Below are 21437 nucleotides of genomic sequence, written 5' to 3' on the forward strand. Positions count from 1 at the left end.
TGGCTTTTCTTTTGATCTCTTTAGTTTAGGATGGCATTTCAATACAGTAGATCAAAGCTCTCACCTGCCAACCAGCCTGAACCAAGGGAAGCGGTCATAAAAGGGGTCTCCGCCCGTCACCACATTGTCACAGTCTTCTATAACACTAGAGGGCACTTCAGCAGCCCGGTCATACATCTCTCGCATCAGGTCCAACCTCTGCCTGCAGTAACAAGGAAAAGAAATAAGCCCCTTAATTCCTCATTGATATACCTACATCTATACCACTATTTTACCTGCAGTCTTTCAAAAACTAATGCTGAATCCTGCTCCATTTGCTAGAGACACACTATTCCATGGGGAATATTGTCCAACCCCACCTGGAACAGGTAAACTGTGCAAAACTTATTGAACACTGAAGGGAGTCTGAGAATAGCTCAGAGTTTAGAATAGCATCCTGCGCCGGGCTGTGGCGCAGGCTGGAAAGCAAGCCAGCTGCAACAAATCACTCTGACCAAGAGGTCATGAGTTCGAGGCCAGCCTGTGCCTGCGTCTTGTCTCTGTCTCTGTTCTATGTTATGGCATTGAATGTTTGCCTTTATGTGTGCAATGTGATCCACCCTGAGTCCCCTTTGGGGTGAGAAGGGCGGAATATAAATGCTGTAAATAAATAAATACATAAATAAATTCACAGATGTCAAGCCTATGGACACAAGCACTAGTAGGTGCCATTCAGCATGCTCTATGGGGTGGATGTATTACTGTTTTGTCATTGGGAGGATTTGGATTTCAAGCTGTTTCATGATTTGGCCAAAATGTGGATTGGCAGGGTTGTTGTATGTCTTTCGGGCTGTGTGGCCATGTTCCAGAAGTATTCTCTCCTGATGTTTCGCCCACATCTATGGCAGGCATCCTCAGAGGTTGTGAGGTATGGAAAAAACTAAGCAAGGACTGTTTTGGATTGATCAAAAATGTGGATTGATCAATGGCATGCCAAGATCCACTTAGCATTGACATTAAGTCCAACACTTGCATGAGATCTCAGCATGGGATCAAATAGCAATATCAGCCATAAACTACAGTATCTTTTTGACTTTGCTATTGAAAAATGCAATTATTAGATACAGTATTAGAAGCATTGCTGTTTGCACAGAAACCTTTCAAAGAAACATAGTTGCCGGTTAACATGGCCACAAAATATGATCTTCTTTCTTAAATTCAGCCCTCCTGTCCAACCGGTGATATTCTAAAGTGGTCATGTATGTAGGCTCTCAATAACCTGGCAAAGCAATATTAACACATGTTTATGAAGAAATTCCCTTCAAAGCTCCTATTCCTCTTGTTTCTATTTACCTGAGTTTCTCCAGAGTCCAGTAGTGAGTTGCTCCATTCTTCTGGTCCTGCACCTCCACTGCCACAATAGTCCTTGGAAAAGGGCGTTTCTCGCGATCTTTGGCAGCGTCCGGAGGAAGCAAATCAGGAGGCAGAGGAGAGTACAAAGTGTCTGTGAGGAGTACGAATTGAAACTGAACCTGGAAGTGAAGAATAAGTATTAGTAATTAGCACTGCTTCACTCACAGAGAGCACTTTGTATTACCCATAACTTGCTGTATAGAATATCAAGATCTTCTCAAAGATTAAGAAGAATCCAGAACATTCACCTTCTTTCACCATCTACTAATTAAATGTATTCTGGCTTTTTCCCTGGAGGGCCCATTTAGCTAACATAGGTATTGACCATTGATAGATGTATCCTTAATGAATTCATCAGATCTTTCAAAAAATATAGAACAGCAGTTTGCATTTGTAAAATGGTAGTAAATTAACTGTAGTTATGAGCCAATCAATCACTATGAGTCAGTGAGCAAATAATACTATGTCCACTTGCTTCCTCCTCCTCCTCCTCCTCATTGCAGAAATTGCTCACCTTCTTCTTCAGCTCCACACTGATGGCATTGGCCTCCTTGAGGAAAATGGCATTACCCCACAATTGGTCCCGGAGAGACGTAAATTGGTACCACTTCCACTTCCTGAAACCCCAGAGTGCTAACTCAAACTCCCGCTCTGTCCACTGAACTGGGGAGATAAAACATTCAAAACAGTTACTTTCTTTGCAGACCAAGTTCTTGTTTATATATATATTTTTTATATGGGTTCCTCCAGGTAGGGTTAACATGTCAGGAGGTTGCAAAATTTGTTGCTGCTGTTCTCTGGTTTTGCTGTGCTTCTAAAAATATATATCCAAACAATGTTTTTGCTATCCTGGCCTATTTTCCAACTGCAACATTCGATTCCTACCTTCAAATCAGTTTCTTTTATAATTCAAAGACACACGGAAACAAGAAAAGTTATCTTTCTCTTCTCTTTTCTATCTTTTTTCTTTTTCTTTTAAAATTTACAATGCTTCAGCTCAAATTGCACTTTGGTAGCATAATACCATAATGCTAAGAATTGTTATTTTATACAAAAAAGAGGGAAATGTCCTTTTTAATTATTTATTTTGGATTACCTTGGTAAATCAGCCCTTGGGTTTTTAAAAAGAGTCCTAATGCTGGGTTTCTGTGAGTTTTCAGCACTGTTTGGCCATGTTTTAGAAGCATTCTCTCCGGACTATTCACCCACATCTAAGGCAGGCATTCTCAGAGGCTGTGAAGTCTGTTGGAAACTAGGCAAGTGGGGTTTTTTTATATCTGTGGAACATTCAGGGTGGGTGACAGAACTCTTGTCTGCCTGAGGCAAGTGTGAATGTTGCAATTGGCTACCTTGATTAGCACCGAACAGCCTTGCAGCTTCAAGGCCTGGCTGCTTCCTGCCTGAGGAAATCCTTTGTTGGGAGGTGTTAGCTGGCTCTGATTGTTTCTTGTCTGGAATTCCCCTGCCTTTTAAGTGTTGTTCTTTATTTACTGTCCTGATTTTAGAGTTTTTTAAATACTGGTAGACAGATTTTGTCCATTTTCATGATTTCCTCTTTTCTCAAAACACAAGGGAATTGTTCATACAGCCCGGAAAACACTTTCAAACTAGGAACAGAACATTTTTCAAATTTTGCTACATAGTGTAATTTAGGAGCGCCCTTAAATTCCAGTAGTGGAGGAAAGGTGAGATATAAACATGTGAGTATATGCAAATTAATATCAATTACCACATGAAAACCTCCTCATAAGAGCACCTTCCTTTTACTAAATTCTTACCTTCATCCTCGGGTTCCTCCTCTTCCTCATTAGCTTCAGGGTAGTATCTAGAGTCCATCTGCTTCTGTAAAGCCTCCAGTTTACTTTCATAATCCTGTAAGTACAAGCAGAGTAGCAGTTCTGAACTGTTATCCTATTTTCCCCATTAATTGAAAAATCATTCCCCTCTATGCAGTAAAGCATTTATTTCCCTTCCTTAGTAATCATTGTTCTAGTTTAATAGTTTACAGAATTTCATGAGATACAGAATCATGTAAATGACGTCTGAGAGCACTCATGAGGAGATGCATGCCAGATTAAAAACAGATTAAAGTGATATTTTAAAACAGCTATAACATTACACACAATTTTTAAAAGTCTGGACTTAAGTGCCAAAGGACGTGAAAAACAGTGACATATTGGCTGTCACCATGGTCTCAGTAGATTTGCGATATAGTTGTATAATATAATATATTGTATGTATATATACTTGTAAACCGCCCTGAGTCCCCTTCGGGGTGAGAAGGGCGGTATATAAATGTCGCAAATAAATAAATAAATTTCAAGCCAGACTGATTTCCTTTGGGAAGCAGTTCTACAGCCAATGCGCAACTATACAAAAACTCCTGTCTCAAGCACTCTTCCATCTAGCAATTCTGAGAGCGGGGACATGCAACAGGGCTTCTGTTAGTCATTGGTATTGCGTTAAATTCATTTTGTCCAATTTCTACATAAGAATGTGTGCTAATTTCTAGATGCAATTACCCCTCATATGCAAGTTTTGAATACAAAATCCCTACAATATAATAGTTTTTGGTACACAATATTGAATGAAGAATGACACTGGAAAATTTAGAGAGAACACAATCTGAAGAATATTGTGTTCAAATTCAGAAGGTGTGAATTATGTTGTTTCAGCTAAAAATATGGAACAAACAAAATTCTTCTTCATCCTTGATTTTGGAAGGATGGATTTTGGAAGATTAGCCATATTTTGAAAGCAACTGTTTCATCTACCATAATTCATCTAACCCTAACCCTCCCCCCCTTTTTTGTTGTTGAAAAATCAATATATTTATTACTTACGAGTCTTTGCTGCTCAAGAAGGTAATTAGCCTCTTCCCTTTCCTTCCGGTACTGGTCTTCAAGTTCCTGAAGCCTGCATAAAAATAAGAATAATAAAGTAACATTGACAGTTACAAAGAGCCACAACATTTATTATTTACTGCATTTCACTACCTCAAATCCAGACTTCTTTTGGACCTGTAACCCTGCCTTATACAGCATCTGACCATAGTACACACATCTCTTAGTTAACAAATGCTCTGATAGCAAAACACGTTTTTACATGTGCCAAACCCTCTGGTTTCCCTTCTAATCCTTTGCCTAGCATGACAGTTTAAGCAGCACTAGTACTACGGTAGATGCACTAGATGCTGCAGGAAGACTGGAGAAACACAGACTTTTAGTGTCAGGTTGAAGCAGTGTATCTGTAGTAAACAAATATGGAGCTGGAAAAGAGTGGCATTTTATTCTTGCAAAACATATTTTATTTAGTAGTTAATCATTATCCCAAAGTACTAATAGCCATGTATATCTGCCTACAACAGGCAAGGTAAATAACAGCTGCCTCCAAAAGCCCTTACTGAATATGTATGAACAGAACAGCAGATAAACCTCTTTCAACAAGTTAAAGCATTCAACTATAAATTTAGCCACAAGAATGGAAATTGTCATGCCTCCACAGAGAGCCCCCCTATTTTCCCCAATTTAAGACTTCTTTAGTTGGAAGGGCCTAGCCTCTACAGAGTCAGCCATTTGTCCAGGAGATGCTAAGACGAGTAAGGATGCAAAAAACATTGCAAGTCAAAGGTTGATAGATAAAAATTAAACAGTTGAACAGCTAGTTTTACAAGCAAAAGAGACCTTGTCACAGATACAGAAAATAAGGAAGAAAAGACACAGAAGCAAGGCAAGTAAGCAAAGACCACAACTGGATCAAATTACAAATTCCCAACCTTTTCTATAGGCTTTCCAAAGACCTTTGGCTGTTGGATCAGGAAGGAGCTAGAATTTGAACCTTTTGTGATTTTATTAATTTCTTTATTAACTGTTCTCCTGTGTACATCAACTCTGTTCCTAGTAAGATCAGGGCACCTCCTGAAAACAGCTTGAGAGGACAGAACAGAAATCAGAAGAAAAGTGGAGACTGGCCATCTACTGAATGCATTTTTGAAGAAGCCTTCATGTCCTCCTTAGAAAGTTCACAGTTTTTGTTTACTTATGTGAAACTTAAATGCCTTGGTTGCTTCGTTTCACATCTAGTTAATTTTGAATAAAAAGGATTCATGGAAAACACCTTGTACTGCTTTTCTTTTTGTGGTGAAGGAATCTCTCTCTCATCTTTCTATGTTATTTATGCCTCTGGTAACAAATTCTCTGACAACAAATCATAGAATCATAGAGTTGGAAGAGACCTCATGGGCCATCCAGTCCAACCCCCGGCCAAGAAGCAGGAAAATTGCATTCAAAGCAACCCTGACAGATGGCCATCCAGCCTCTGCTTAAAAGCCTCAAGAGTGTGGAGCCTCCACCACACTCCAGAACAGAGAGTTCCACTGCCGAACAACTCTCACAGTTAGGAAGTCCTTCCTAATGTTCTGGTGGAATCTCCTTTCCTGTAGTTTGAAGCCATTGTTCCACATCCTAGTCTCTGGGGCAGGAGAAAACAAGATTGCGCTCCCCTCTCTATGACTTCCCCTCACATATTTATACATGGCTATCAGGTCTCCTCTCAGCCTTCTCTTCTGCAGGCTAAACATGCTAAATTCTTTAAGCTGCTCCTCATTCTTGTTCTCCAGACCATTGATCATTTTAGTCACCCTCGTCTGGACACATTCCAGCTTATCAATAACTCCCTTCAATTGCGGTGCCCTGAATTGGACACAGTATTCCAGGTGTGTTGTGACCAAGGCAGAATAGAGGGGTAGCCAAGGAACATATCTTCTTTGTTAATGGAGGTATGTCTGTTTTCTGTCCCATGAGAGACAGTGATTCTCTAGCAGAGATCCTTCCCATTACCTGCTACCTGATCCGGCCAAATGGACACAATGGGAACTGGGCCTGAGACCTCCTCAATGAAGAGTGTTTGCTCTACCACCTAGCAATAGGTCTCTGAATTCTTACTCCTGCTCCTCAGTTTTTCTTATGCTTTTCCATCTAACTCACCTTTGTTCCATCTCCTGCTTCATGTCAATGCCTTGTTTCTCCAGAAGTTCTCTCTGGGCGAAAGCCCAGTCCACGGGTTCAGCAGGGGTTTCTGCGCAGGGAGTCCGCTCTCGCTCCTGCCGTGCCTGCTCTGGGTGGTTAAAGCGAAAGACGTGGCTCTTGCCCATGATGATGCGATTTCCTGTAAGGACCAGGCAGGGAGCATATTCAGAAAAGGGGCAGAAACAAGGTGGTCTTCCAACACCTGTATAATGGGTTGCTAAACCAATGCAACAATTACCATTTTACAGGTTCTATCAAACAAACACCAATTACATGAAAACAAATAACACACCTGATCAGGGCAACTTAAATGCAAATTTTTCCTCACATATATCCTCACATATTCCCAAGGTGGGAAAAATTACTTTTGGGGCTACAATTCCTCAGCTAACATGGACATTGGCAGTTCTGCCGTGTGGCAAGCTATATTTACCTGTCATAGCAGGAAAGATGAGGAAGTAGCGCAAGATTTGGATAATAAAACGAAGACAAGGAGGAGGAAGGGGGGAAACGTGACAGCACCTTTATGACTATCTGATTTTTATTTTCTCATAAAATGTATACAGATGCAATACCAAGTGGTATTAATGCCTCAGGCATAAAGCAGATTCATCCAGTTGTGGGAGTGGTTTGTATTGTAATCTAGATCTAGAACGGTGCAAACTATGCCCAGAGAGATTTACATCTTTCTAGATCCTATTGCATTCTATCCCATTCCCACAACTGTATAAATATGCTCAAGATCTTAATCAGGAATAAGTCCAAACATCTGAGCTTATATCCACAAAAGCTCATGCAAAAACAGTAGCCAGTTAGTTTTGAAGGTGCTCTCACATTTTGCTCCTTGACCTGTTCCTTTCTCCTTTTTGTGCTGCAAGACTAACAAAGCTACTTCTTTGAGATCTGGATGAATTTTTTTTCAAGAATTTTTGACTCCCAGTTGTTTAGCAATAGCAATATCAAAATGATTTTCAAACCTTCTCAAACTATACTACTGAAATGAAGATAGATAGGAGTAAACACAAATTGGTTTTTTTGTGTTTTTGCATGGGAGAACTACAAGATCAGTTGAATTCTGATACTCAACGGATTTTCTAAAACACCACCATCTTATAATTCCAAGAGTTTATCTCTTGTGTCTGGCCTCAGCTGATGGGTCTTGGGGATCTTTGGAAACCCCAAACACTAACGAAGCTTAGTGTGCCCTCCCTGTGCTAGCATTTTTGTCTTATTCCAAAGCACATCTCCCCATCCCTTTACCTTAGCAAACAAACCTACCAGATCTTAAGATGCTGGGTTCTGTGACTTTCTTGCCATTGACATAGGTGTCTGCCCCTTCACAAGGTTCCAGGGTCACCACTGGTGCGGAAAAGGAGTAGGTGGAATTAGGGGTGGATGGGGAATAAAAGGCACATAAAAGGTACTGTGAAAAACACAAGGGACAACTCTTTTCCCAGGCTTGTTTTAAAAAAACATGGATGATTGGTCTACTGGATGAATGAGAAAACAAGTACTGGCAGGCAGTCTATACATATTAGATTGAACTCTGATAGACATTTTAATATACATAAGACAAGGTAACACTTTCATTCTAAATATGGGTTCTCATTTGGCATGCTCATATGAAAAATTATCACATATTTCAAGGAATTACTTTATAACACATCAAGATATGATCCAGAGGCTCAAAGGCTAGATTCAAAACCCAGTGAATTTGCATGGATCATCAGAGTCCTAATCTACCCTTTAAATGGAAATATTTGATGTTAATGTGCTATGAAATAATTGAATTTGATCTAATCTTATAGAGAGATCCAGTTAGTAGTTATTTCAGACAAATGGCTGCTACATGTTAACTCTTCATAATTTTCACAGACCACTTGTACTGTGGGATATGTCTTCCAACTGCATAGTGAATTTGTTATTTATTCCACTACCTATAGAATCTGGAGAGCTGAAAATGAATTAATGGTATCTAACCATATGCTCATGGGCTATTCAATGGAGAGATGGGTGGAAGGGCTAGATGATTATAGACTTCTGAATGATGTTGGACTGCAGTTCCTATATATCTTACCCAACACAGTCAATGATAAGCAATTATGTGAGCTACATTCAAACAAAAATGGGAAAGCTGTAGTTCCCAGACTTTCATAGAAATGCAATGACACCCCTACATGTCAAATGTTGTGCTCCAACTCCAAAACACATTACAGTTGATTCTCTACTCTTGTGGGTTCAAATTAATATGGTCTTTCTAGAAATATCTAGATCCTCCAGTGTGACTATGCTCAAATTCCAAGAAGTTGCCATAAAGTTGTGCTGGAGGACCTAGAGGTTTCTGGAGACATATTTCTCTCAAGTTAACAAAAATATTTCCCCACATTTCCCCCCACTTTCATAGGCATCCTGCATTTCAACCCCTGCAAGGGCCTATGTAATTTCATCTCTGCGTAGACCGTACTAAGGGAGTCCACTAGCAAATCTTGTTTCAGCAAAGTTGGTGCTGGTACATAAATCTACAAGAAATCCATAAAAACGTGTCTCCAAGTATATACACAAAACTTTGGAAGATGGAGGGCACATTAACCCCCTAGGAAATCCTGAAGGGTCTCAGTTCTCACTGCATCTACTCCAGATACCCCTAGGAGTACATGGGAAATATTAACATTATGGGGGGATTTTAACATTGGGAGGTGAGAGGTCACTTTCTGTTTTTTTTTAAAAAAAAAAACTTTCCTGAGGCCAAATTGGCTTGGGCGAGGCTGAAGTATGGTAGGAAAGACTCCCCATAAACCCTAGAGGGTATTTGGGAGCATTCTAAAACTAAACCTTTGTGGGATAATTGACTCCTGTGGTATTCTGGAGCAGGGCTCGGACTTGGGTGATACAAACTCAGAAGAAAAGAAACAACACTCCCTAGTCTGGCTGCCATGATCTAAATGCTGCATTTTGAAAAAAAGGATTTTTGCAAAAAAGATGGTGAGCTTCTCTGTCATTTCTAACTAGATAGGGATAGACAGCTGGAAACCATGGAGCTTTCTGTATGAACACACCTTCACTGCCGCCCTTTGTGTCACTTCGGAATAGGCAGTGCTCTTCTTTGATGAAATGCCCACTGAGTACAATGTCTTGTCTCCTTTCGGCATCTTCTCGACCAACCCTGTTGGGGACAAAGCAGTAAATTAGTGCAAAGCATTCTGGGTACTCTTCTGAACAAGTAATTAATAATAGAATTGCTTTGACCAAATCTATTATCATTGTAGGCAGATGGATGAGGTGATGGTTATTTTAGGGCTTAGCACAGCTCAGATGCATTAGTTTGCTTCTAGTCATAATTGGGGTGCTACTTTTGGCACACAGAACCCTAAAAACAGTTGGTTCATCTTGTCTTAGGGAATGCCAACTATATGAACTTCTCTGTTCACTTAATTCAGTGGTTCTCAAATTTTCAACTCCCCAAAATCCCAAGAGCTGGTAAACTGATGGATTTCTGGGAGCTGTAGGCTAAAACATCTGGGGATCCACAAGTTGAGAACCACTGACTTAAATCAAAAAAGAACTGTCTAGGATCTCTGTATTTACATAATCGTAAATATAATTGTTAGACCCAACTAAAAAATGAATAAAACTTATACAAGTGTTGACAAACCACTTTTCCAATGAGCCAATGGGTTTATTCTGTCTGGAACTAACAAATGGATTTAGACATGACTCATAATCATGCAGCTTTTCACATGTTGCTGGAGTGCATATGTCAGCAGCCTGCACAGCAATATCAAGGAATAACGGGAAGTGCAATCCAACAATATTTGGACGGCTGTATGACAATACCATGTGGTATATAAGAGTTAAAACAGATCAACACTAATTCAATCAGTTCACTGTGAGAAATTTACTATCCTCATCATGCTCATTACCTGGTTATTCCATCTTTAATGTAGTAGAGAAGGCACTCAGACATCAGAGGATCCTCATTTAGGTTGACCAGATGTGGCGTCTGAGAGAAGCAAAGGAGAAAGATTAAATTAAGCAACTCTTCTCATTCCATGCAGAAGTCTACTAGACCTTGGAAATGTTACTGTTTTGGATTATAATTCCCAGCATCTCACAGCACAAGCCATAGTAGCTATGGGATTCTGAAAGTTGTTTCCCCCATCCTGCCCCCGAAATCTCTCTTCCAAGCTCTGAGCCTATCCATGCTTTTCTCATAGGTCTGTTCACAATAAGACAACAACAAGAGACTCAATTTTTCTGCTATATCATGCTGATAGGTACCTTTAAAAACATTTGGGAAATTCTGTGATTTGACACTTACCATTCTGAAGTGTTCAGACCATATGCTAACATTTTGAAAACCATTTGTTATTGTGTTCCTTCAAGTCATTTCTGACTTACAACAATTCTAAGATGAACCATATCATAGTGTTTTCTTGACATTTGTTCAGAAGTGGCTTGCCCTTGCCTTCCTCTGAGGCTGAGAAGTGTGATGTACTCAAAGTCACCTACTAGATTTCCATGGTTAAGTAGGGATTTAACTTCCGGCCTCCAGAGTCCTAATCCAATGCTCAAACCTCTATCCCACGCTGGCTCATCTTTAAAACCATAACTCTACCAAGGCTGACAAGAATATTTGTATTCTTTCATGATTTCAAGACTTGGGATGGAGCAAGACAAGCTATTCTTTCCATGCAGAATAAGATTCCCTTACCCCTTGTTTCTATCTTTTAAAAAAATACTAGGCAGTGTAAGAATGAGCTTTGGAGTCATGGTAATTTGCTAAAAATGAATGATATTAATCTAACTATATATGTTGTTTTATTGTGTGATCCTATGCATATTGTCCTAGGACTCACTGAACAAAGTGAGACTTTTCTATGGCTACACTGTAGAATTAATACATGGCAGTTTGACATCTCTTTAACTGCCATGGCTCAATGCTAAGGAATCCTGGGATTTGTAGTGTGGTGAGGCATCAGCACTCTTTGGCAGAGATGGTTAAAAAGCTTGTAAAACTACAACTCTCATGATTTCATAGTATTGAGCCATGGTAGTTAAAGTGATATCAAACTACATTATTCTATAGCAGTAGTTCTCAAGCTGTGAGTCCCCAGATGTTTTGGCCTTCAACTCCCAGAAATCCTAACAGCTGGTAAACTGGCTGGGATTTCTAGGAGTTGTAGGCCCAAACAACTGAGGACCCACAGTTTGACAACCACTGTTCTACAGTGTCGTAGATGCACTGTCATACCTGAGTAGGGAATTGAGCCCCAGGGGTCACAGTCCAATGCTCATACCATACAACATACCATGCCATTCTGACTCTAGTAATCTCTTACCCCAGGATGTTCTTGCCTGGGGGCACAGAAAGTATGTTTCCTAACAAATGCCTTTTATTATGGCATAAGCCAAAATGGAATTGCGTCTGCTTCATTAGATCAGTTTCATCAGTGTATTGTAGTGGTTGATGTTTTTTCAAAATATCGGGCTCCATAGCCTGTGCTTAGAAACTCAACATATCAATTACTGCTATAGATTGATTGAGTGGATCTGATGAAGCACATTCCATTCCATTTTGCTTATGCCATAATAAAAGGCATTTGTTAGAAAACATACCTTTTATTGGAGTGACTTACATTTCAGTTTATGTCACGCTGTACTGTTCTTTTAAAGAACAAAAGTAACAATCTCTTGTGTAAAAAATGTACAAGGTATTGACTTTTCTGCACCAGGAAGCAAATCTGCAATGCATATGCATAACCTAATTAAAAAAGAGTCACACTAACCTACATTTGGGTTTCACACTTCAACATTATGCTGGATTAAACGGCTATAGAACACTATTGGCAATCCCATTGTTATGACACCAGTCTGAACACCATGCAAAGAATATTGCAAATCGCAAACTCATGCAAGAACTAGGAATCCACGCCAAGCAAATAAGCACACCTAAGTGAAAAGAAGTCTTAAATGGATTCTGCAGCTGTAACCCTATAGAGACTGCAGAACCTCCCATCGTCTCTTACAGGATATTTGAAATGAAGTCAACAAATCTGAGTTCCCAGATGTACTATTAGGTTCCTTCATGAGGCAGTTGCCCAGGCACCTGAAACCCAGCCACAGTTCATTGCTAAAGCCTACCACTACGGTGGAGTACACTAGCCTTCCACAGTCCAGTCCTCTTTCTCTACAAGCCAGTTGAGATGGGAGTTAGGCAGCTGTTTCTAGCCATTATTAGTGCTTGCTCACTCACAAACCCTAGTAGGTGGGATGGCAGTCGGCTTGCACATCAGAATGTGCTACTGCTCATTTTGCTGCTGGCAAGAAAGCCAGCCAGCTACAATTACAAGAAAAGGCACCACCAACATCTACCTGGTGGATGGGATGGAGAGAGCTACAGAATGTGTCATCAGCAATATTTGCTGGTCCAAAATAATGCATCTTACCTTGTGGGAAGGCACTAGCCCAATGGGTAGACCACATAACATGTATACAATAGATTCCAGTTCAATGCATTGTGTTTAAGGTTAAGATTTGGAAACATCTCTGAAATCCTGGAGAGATGCTCGCAGTCACAGTGTGTAGACTGTGCTAAGCCACATTAAATAAATGGTTTAAGGTGTATTTCGAAGCCCCAAATCTGGACAACTGGAGCTGAAATCCAAGATGAATGCAATACTGGGTTCCTAAATATAATGTTTAAATCTCTAATCAACAGAATGCAACTTTAGGTCTTGGGTTTTAACATATTTCCTATTTTAAAAGTCTGAATCAACATCATCCATTTTATTTTTGATCTCAATATACTTGTATTTTGTTTTTTATATCCAGGCTATTCTACCATGTTTCGACAGCTGTTCTCAAAAATGACAGTACTAAACTATTGTAACTGTGTATTTGCAGCATTACTCAGTCATTAGTCAAAAGGCAGTGAATTGACTAAAATCATTTGACTGACAGTCCTGCTTATAGCTATGGATACACATAAGAACAGGCACCCAGTAGCAACTACTGCAGATAAGGTCTTTTTATCCTGACCCTGAGCAAACAGCACCTGAGGGCTCTTCACTGAGAAGAGACAGTGTGACGCAGAACTCTCTCCACTCTTGAGTGGTAGATTGAGGAATCACGTAACTCCATTTACTTGAGACAGGATAGTTAAATAAGTAAGTTCATTACATCACTCTTTAGAATGCTCATGATTATGTAAGTCAAAGAAAGCATGCTGAATATCATTGTGTCATCCATCCTCTTGTGCTACTTATTGCAAAAGAGCTAGGAAGCCAGCTCTTCCACACAGCATTTTCTTAGTACAAGGAAGCACAAGTGTGTCTAATGCCACAGGATAAGATGTAGATTTTTAACAGGTACCACACAGATCACTCCAACAATACCCTTCAGACCAACCTTCTTGGGGGAGTGCACCCCTACACTTTCCAGGAAAACTTCCTGGTGGTCAACTGGTAGTAGCTACATGACAAAAGGTGGAAGAAAAAAACAACTCAAGCATACAATAACCATTACTATAACCCTGATAAACATATGAATAAATCTAAGGCACTAATATATATGGTATCTACTAACGATAATTGTTAATCTATAAATGGGTAGCCTGTGGACAACAACTATGTGTGATCTCCAATCTTTTCCTGCTGCCCACCAAGTTCCCAAGATCATCTAAAGCCCTCAAACAGACCCAATTTCTTTTTGGACTGTGTGCATGGTTGAAATTACACAAAAAGTATCCAAACTTGCCAAGCTTCCCAAACATATAGGTTATTCTTTTCCAGTAACTCCCAAATAATTCTCCCCAAAATCAACCAAAAGTGAAGTAAACCAAACCAAGAAGTGAATAAATTAAATCAGAACTAAAATAAAGGAAGTCAAAAATCCCTAAAGATGCCATTTGACCTCCCCCCCCAATGCAGCTAGCCATATAAGATTAATATATTGAAGTTTCCCTCCATTTCAAATATTGTTTGACCCTGAGACTTATTGCAAGCATTTTGATCATTAGGTTGTATCAGTATTTGACCTTGAGTTCTTCTTAAGAAAATCTTCTGAATTATGCTTCCCAAAAAAAAAAAGATTCTACACAACCAGCAGTAAAGTAGAACACTGTTGTGTCTACTAACAGTCATGTAATAATCTCTGGCTGCAGGGTGAGACAAAGAACATTCAGAGCTAGTTATGGCACCCATACGCCAGCAGTAAAATATTAACGCAGTTTCAAAGAGGGAAGGGCATTCATGTATTCAAATGCTATCAAAAATGTAATGTACCAACAAAGTTGAAGATGGGAAAAATGTGTTGTTGAAGGCTTTCATGGCTGGAATCACTGGGTTGATGTGATTTTTCCAGGCTGTATGGACATGTTCCAGAAGCATTCTCTCCTAACATTTTGCCTATATCTATGGCAGGCATCTTCAGAGGTTGTGAGGTCAGCCCTCACAACCTCTGAGGATGCCTGCCATAGATGTGGGTGAAACGTCAGGAGAGAATGCTTCCGGAACATGGCCATACAGCCTGGAAAACTCACAGTAACCCAAACGGAAGAATGTTTACACTGGTACATATTGTACATATAATCTGCTTCAAAATGCACTTGAACACCATGGAGGTCCTACCTTCTTAGGAGAGAATACTCCTAGTGTACCACCATCTTCTCTCATAGCCACTCCCATTTCCGCTAGCAAAGCTTCCCTGGAAAATGTAAAAGGGGGAAAAAACAAGTTTTTGAAAATTCTTTTGTTGAGACCTGGGTTTTGTGATAAAACCCTCCCTTTTGTTGAAGCCTGGGTCTTGTGATAAGAGAAGCAAGAATACTCAGAAAGACAAAGTATATCACATGAAAATAGAACTGATAGCCATATATGTATATATTTAAAGGGTAGGTATGTTAGAGGGAATCCTACGAAATGGGTGCTGGGAGAATATGTGGATAATTGACGGATGTCTGGATGCTGAGAAATAATAGGCAGACGTGAGTGGGACAGTGGCAAAGATTAATCCTGACAGCAGCTGCAAAGCAATAGTGGCTGGTGGCTCTCATGTCAGTGGAGCAGTGCATCCATTCCAGATTTTGGCTGAGTTTACAAGAATTTTCTAAAGTGCTGAACATACTAAAGAACAAGGTTCAGGATCTTGAAGAAATGTTATAAAATCTGCATTAAGACCTGGAGTGAATTGATCACCTAACTGATCTGGGAGGCATTAACCATCACAAATAGAAGGTACAAAAAGAACCAAAGTCACAGTGGAAACATCTGCCAAAGAAGAAAATGAACCTCTTGTCATGGTTTCCTACTGAACGTATTACTGTTTTTAGTTTTATAGGAGGTGGACTGGATGGACAAGGAACATTCACCCCAACATTTAATGTAGATTTTCTGACCCATGTAAGAACCTTAACATACGTTTTGAAATTAGCATACTAGGATGTTTACACGCCATCTTCAGGATGAAGCCATTGTGTGACTTCCGGCGGAGGCTCTGCCCTTAACTGTAATGGGGATAACATCTCCAAGAGGGAGATGCGCACAGGGCGATGGATTTCGCTGCCTGGCCTCTGCAACAAAAGAGACACCTTTCTTTTGTTGCGGAGGCCAGGCAAAGCATTGCCTGGCCTTTCTGATGAGGCCCTAAGAAAAAATAATTCGTAAGTGGCTGGTTCTTGTTGCCTCAACATTTCCCAGACTCTCGAATTCCTCAGCGTTCATGAAGCTAATCTACAAACTCAAAAAGCTCTGAGTAATAACTTGTTTGTATGGTGGCTTTAAGAGGTAATACGCATCATTCATAAACAATGCATGCAGTGTTGACTTGTCTCATTAACACAAGTCTGGTAGGCACATAAACATCCTGTACATGGTGTCAAACCACCTGAAGGCTGCTTTGTTAAGTCACAGAGGCATGGCAAATCTATAACAGCCCTAAAATTAATCATTCTGTGCCAAAAGAATAAAATTGTAATATAAAATGTTGCATCTGATGTGAATATTTTTATTATGAACATAGCAATCCAGACTCATTGTCTAGTTCCTACCTTTCCATCCGGATTGCTTCTGTTCTACGTAGTTTTTCCTCCCATGTTTCATTCAACTCAGCAATGATTTTCTCAGTTTCCTGCAGAGAATAATTCAACATAAACATTTTATAGATATCACTGGAGTGTACTAGAAACATTTTGAATGCAGTACATTTTGCAAAACTCACTATATTTTCTCCAGTGCAGTGGTCCTCAATCTGTGGGTCCCTGGGTATTTTGGCCCACAACTCTCAGAAATCCCAGCCAGTTTACCAGCTGTTAGGATTTCTGGAAGTTGAAGGCCAAATCATCTGGGACCCACAAGTCGAGAATCACTGAGCTAGAGACTTAAAGTATCTAAGATGTTATTGATTACAATTTATTTATTTATTTATTTCTCACATTTATATCCCGCCCTTCTCACCCGAAGGAACTCAGGGCGGCTTACAACAGTGGCAACAATTAGATGCCCATACAAACCAATATAAAACAGCACATAAAACACTTAAAACTATTAAAATACATTATGAATTAAAAATATACATTTCAAACATAAAATCAGATCTGTTCTTCCTCATGCTTTGACTATAGTTCAGTCTGTGTCATTTTCACCGTTTTATTGATTAAAAGCCTGGGCACACAGCCATGTTTTTAGGGCTTTTCTGAAGCCCAACAGGGTTGGAATTTGACGCATCTCTCTTGGGAGGGAGTTCCACAGCCGGGGAGCCACCACCAAGAAGGCCCTGTCCTTCGTTCCCAACAGCCGCGCCTCTGAGGCAGGTGGGACCGAGAGCAGGGCCTCTCCAGATGATCTCAGGGATCTTGCTGGCTCATAGGAGGAGATACGTTCCAATTTCTATCTTCTCTGATTACTGATCAAGCTAGAAATGCCTGATGAAAGTTACAGGCTAACATATGTGAGCTATGCTCTCAATAGTTGACTTGAGAGTCCTTCCCATAGACGTCTCTCAAGCAACATACTCCAAATGCATACTTTCATTCATTTATAGGCAATACACCAGAAAGTAATGTTTTGTTATACCATGATCTTTTTCTGTCATGTTTTTTCTCTCATTATCTCTACAGTACAAACAATGGCATCATGACCCTGCACTTACCTTCAACCTCTCAATGGCCTCTTCACTACCTGGAGCAAACATGATGCGCTCATGGAGACTGGTGACAGAAGCAGCTCGGCTGGACAATGCAGACAGTGAGGAGGACGGGCTCATTCCTACCAAGGCATTGGTCACTGTGGAGAGATTGTCATGGCGTTGACTCATATCTGCCACTCTACGGTTATCATTATTGTTCTCAAAGTCGGAAATGTCTATGGGGGTTCAGGAGGGGAGAAAGAAGAGGGAAAGACACGAGACAAGAAGAAGGAAGGAGAAGATAGAGAAAAGAATTGCAGTTTGGAAATAGCAACATGATGCAATGAGGAGAAAGGTAGAAATTGAACAAAGAGATATACAGACAATCATGTAGCTATTACTGCTAGGGCAGGATCCTCGCATCAGCTGGAACATTCACACTACACCCTTTACAGTTTCTCTTAAGCACCGAAGCACCAGACTTTGTTCTTTCCTGTGCCTTGGAGAAAACTGATAGCACACTGAAAACTTAATCTACAATCATGCAACCTCAATATCTCCATTAACATTCTTGGCAAGAGGCAGAACAACTGCTGTCCATTCAGGCCACGAAGAAGGGAAAAAGAAGACTTAGAGCTTAGCATCATTCCATCTCAGAGTCGACTTTTCAGAAGCTGCAAATACTTTTAAATCCTGGTAGCCATCCTGGGAATTTTATTCAAAGGTGAGGAATAAAACCTTAAAACAAACAAGATCCTGGGGCCAACGCAGAGTTTCACCTTGTCACACTGGGCTTCCATGGCAACATTGATTGTCCATTTGCATTTCAATGGCCTGTGAACCATTCAATTAACCATGAAAAAGAATGTTGAACAGCTAGAATTTGCCATCCAACTTTTGATACTTGAGAAAGTATCTCAAGTATCTTGAGATCTTGAGAAACCTCTTCTCCATGCTCCTTAGATGAAGAACCTTAATAATACATAATAATTAGACAAAAGTCCTTCCTTGTGATGACTCCCAATCTCTAGGCTATCTGCCCCATTAGACAGGATGGCTTCACCAACATCAGGAGATTGGCTTTCAACCAAGCAATCATGAGAACCTTCCAGTGACAAAAGTGTATCCAAATCAGAGAATTATTTATCTCAAGATACTGTGTTAATGCTCTAAAGCAGTGGTTCTCAATATGTGGGTCCCCAGGAGTTTTGACCTACAACTACCAGAAATCCCAGCCAGTTTACTAGCTGTTAGGATTTCTGGGAGTTGAAGGCCAGAACATCTGGGGACCCACAGGTTGAAAACCACTGCTCTAAAGGATGTCTGTGAATCAATGCTGCAAATGCTAAAACTATATTGCATGGCCATCACAAGACATTTTGATGCATGAGGCAGTAACAAGATAGGATGTTGATGCTTCCCTATACAGAAGCCAACTTGATTGTTAAGTCAATATCATTTCGATACTGATGTCCAGATAGCATTTAAATCATGTCTGAGAAAGGAAACTATTTCAAAAAGCTCATGGCTGGTTATGTGTAATGCACACTTCCTTCCTGTAACAATGGGGAAAGACTCGGGGATTAAGGATGAAAAAAAAACAAGGAAAGTGATCTCATTGGTCTGTACCAGTTGTTTGTCCGGGGCTATTGTCTTATTCTGCCTAATAACAGATCTAGCTCCAATAGACCACAACAAACAGAAGGCATAAGCCATTTACAACAGGTTATGAATGCATTACTTATACTAATCTATACAGTACTGGGTATGGCTGGAACAAGGATAATGGTAAGATAGCCTATTAGGAGAAGGCCCACATATAATGCTTAGAACATCCAGGCTCAAAACCTCCACTGGGATTGTCTCCATAAATTCAATACTCTTTTTATTCTATGTCTATGGGATATGTACAGTTCAATCTCCACCATGTTTATTCAGGCTCACAGATTTTGACAGAACTTATATTTCAATGAAATATTAACATCTCTGAACTTATTTTGAACTTAGAGACTATACTACCTTTGCTCTCAAACAGCAATATCCTTAAGATTCTCTCATGTTGTAATCTCACTGATATTAATAAAGAAAAGTGTTCTTTCATTTTTCGGCTTGTTATTTAAAATATGTAACATGAATCAGAGGTTGGAAACATTACTGTTTGGGCTACAACTTCCAAACACACACCTGCCATGGCTACTGTTCATACTGTCTGGGAGAACCTGGGAGTTGGAAGTCCTCTGCATGGAATCCCAGCAGATAAGAAGATGATTGTCTAAACCAGACAAGGGCAAACTTCGGCCCTCCAGGTGTTAAGCGGCTGAGGGGGGAAAGGAAAGGGCCTGAGGCTGTTAGGAATTGTGGGAGTTGAAGTCCAAAACACCTGGAGGGCTGAAGTTTGCCCATGCCTGATCTAAACAGATGCTACAAGCCACTGCATGGGAGGAGGTTGGACTGGGTGGCCATAGTGGTCTCTCCCATCTACGATTGATCAATCACATTGTATTCTCCAGCATTTGGAACAGAAAACAATGAGTGACACTAAATGTCACAAAAGTCCATGATGGACTTGTTATATCTGTGCTAGTAATAAATATATTTAAACTCTAGATAGTGCTAAAAACAGGGATTAGAAAAACTGAAGAGGAGCCCAAACATGAAAGGTAATTCAGAATATTTTGGAGCCTATTAGGAGAATTCACACAAAAGTTAACTAATTCATATTTGTAACAACAATTTTAATGTTAAGTATACTGTCCGTTAATAATACATTAGTTTTATCAGATTCACGTGTAAAGTTAAAATTGTTTTCAGCAGCAGTTTAATGGTTTAGAATTGTGTTAGCACAGATTAATGAACATAACAGTTTGAATTTGGAAACTCTGTTTAACTTCCATTGCTGCCAAAGGCTTGTTAACCTTACCATCTGTCTTGTTGAATACTTGCAATAATTGTATTAGATGAATGTCTTTAAATATGTATACTTATCTCTGATTGTAAAATTGTTTTATAGGTTGTGTTTTATATATGTACAATTGTTTTTATATTGTCTTTTGCACAATGTTGTGAGCCGCTTTGGGTCCCGTTTTACGGAGAAAAGCAGGATACAAATAAATAATGATGATGATGATGATGTTTGGAAGTACTGTATTCCTTAAAAAAATAGAACATGAGACATACTGCACCAAAATGCGGGCCATTTAGTAAAAACACACAGAGGAAAAGGAAAGGCAACAAGGTGATGTTTAGGAAATTCCTATGGCATTTCCTTTTGGATGCTACTTCCTCCCAAAGTATTTATTCTTCAATTTCCTTTCCTCATTCCCATAATTTTATGGGGGAAAGAGGTTCAAAAATGCTATCTTGCATCTGTAGACCTCCCAGATTAATCCATGGCAAACCTCATCTTTTTTCTTTACCATAGAAAGCAATAAAGGAGAGAAAGAGGACTAGGTTCACTGTGTTTTTTGCTGAGGAGCACTGAGAGCCATCTATCAAAAAGCACCCTTTGACATCAGATTAACATGGATGCTGATATAATCTCTTTGATTTTAAAAAAATCTATGCAATGGAGATGCTGTCTTCTAAGATGGTAATAGCAAAAGCTGTTAATATTCAGTTTCTGAAACCCAAACTCCAGGGTGACCCTTCTTCTTGACATACATTGTCATTCTTTTTTTTTTTTTACTGTGTTTTACATGAAAGATTAAGTATTTCTAAGACATTAAAAACTCCAGGAAAAGATCCTGAGAGCTTTGTAAGATAGCACTTCTCTAGTCTAGCTGCCCCTCTACATTTTTTTAAAGCCACAGGACCAGGCAAGAGCTCTGGAGTCTTTTCTTTCCTCTGCGGCTAAATTATTCAACATCTATTTCAAGACTTGGCTGGAATCCAGCACAG

General features: G+C 39.8%; 1 protein-coding gene across 30 annotated transcripts in view; it reads right to left on the reverse strand.

Moving 5' to 3' along the window:
• kif1a (kinesin family member 1A) overlaps window positions 1-21437 on the reverse strand; it is a 138729-nt gene that overhangs the window by 47568 nt on the left and 69724 nt on the right. For 16 of the 30 annotated variants that reach the window (XM_003218379.3, XM_008106434.2, XM_062976456.1 and 13 more), the window contains 12 exons: window positions 17565-17698; window positions 16465-16544; window positions 15047-15122; window positions 10340-10419; window positions 9476-9582; window positions 7698-7778; window positions 6378-6558; window positions 4236-4308; window positions 3171-3264; window positions 1907-2055; window positions 1333-1511; window positions 65-202 (listed from right to left, as the gene is read on the reverse strand). In XM_003218379.3, the coding sequence (XP_003218427.1) occupies window positions 65-202; window positions 1333-1511; window positions 1907-2055; window positions 3171-3264; window positions 4236-4308; window positions 6378-6558; window positions 7698-7778; window positions 9476-9582; window positions 10340-10419; window positions 15047-15122; window positions 16465-16544; window positions 17565-17698 (1372 nt within the window). Of the gene's footprint in view, window positions 1-64; window positions 203-1332; window positions 1512-1906; window positions 2056-3170; window positions 3265-4235; window positions 4309-6377; window positions 6559-7697; window positions 7779-9475; window positions 9583-10339; window positions 10420-15046; window positions 15123-16464; window positions 16545-17564; window positions 17777-21437 lie in introns of all 30 variants that reach the window. The other 14 variants (XM_062976452.1, XM_062976450.1, XM_062976457.1 and 11 more) reach the window with 1 other exon arrangement.

Source organism: Anolis carolinensis, chromosome 3 (genome assembly GCF_035594765.1).
Source record: "Anolis carolinensis isolate JA03-04 chromosome 3, rAnoCar3.1.pri, whole genome shotgun sequence".
NCBI lineage: Eukaryota > Metazoa > Chordata > Lepidosauria > Squamata > Dactyloidae > Anolis > Anolis carolinensis.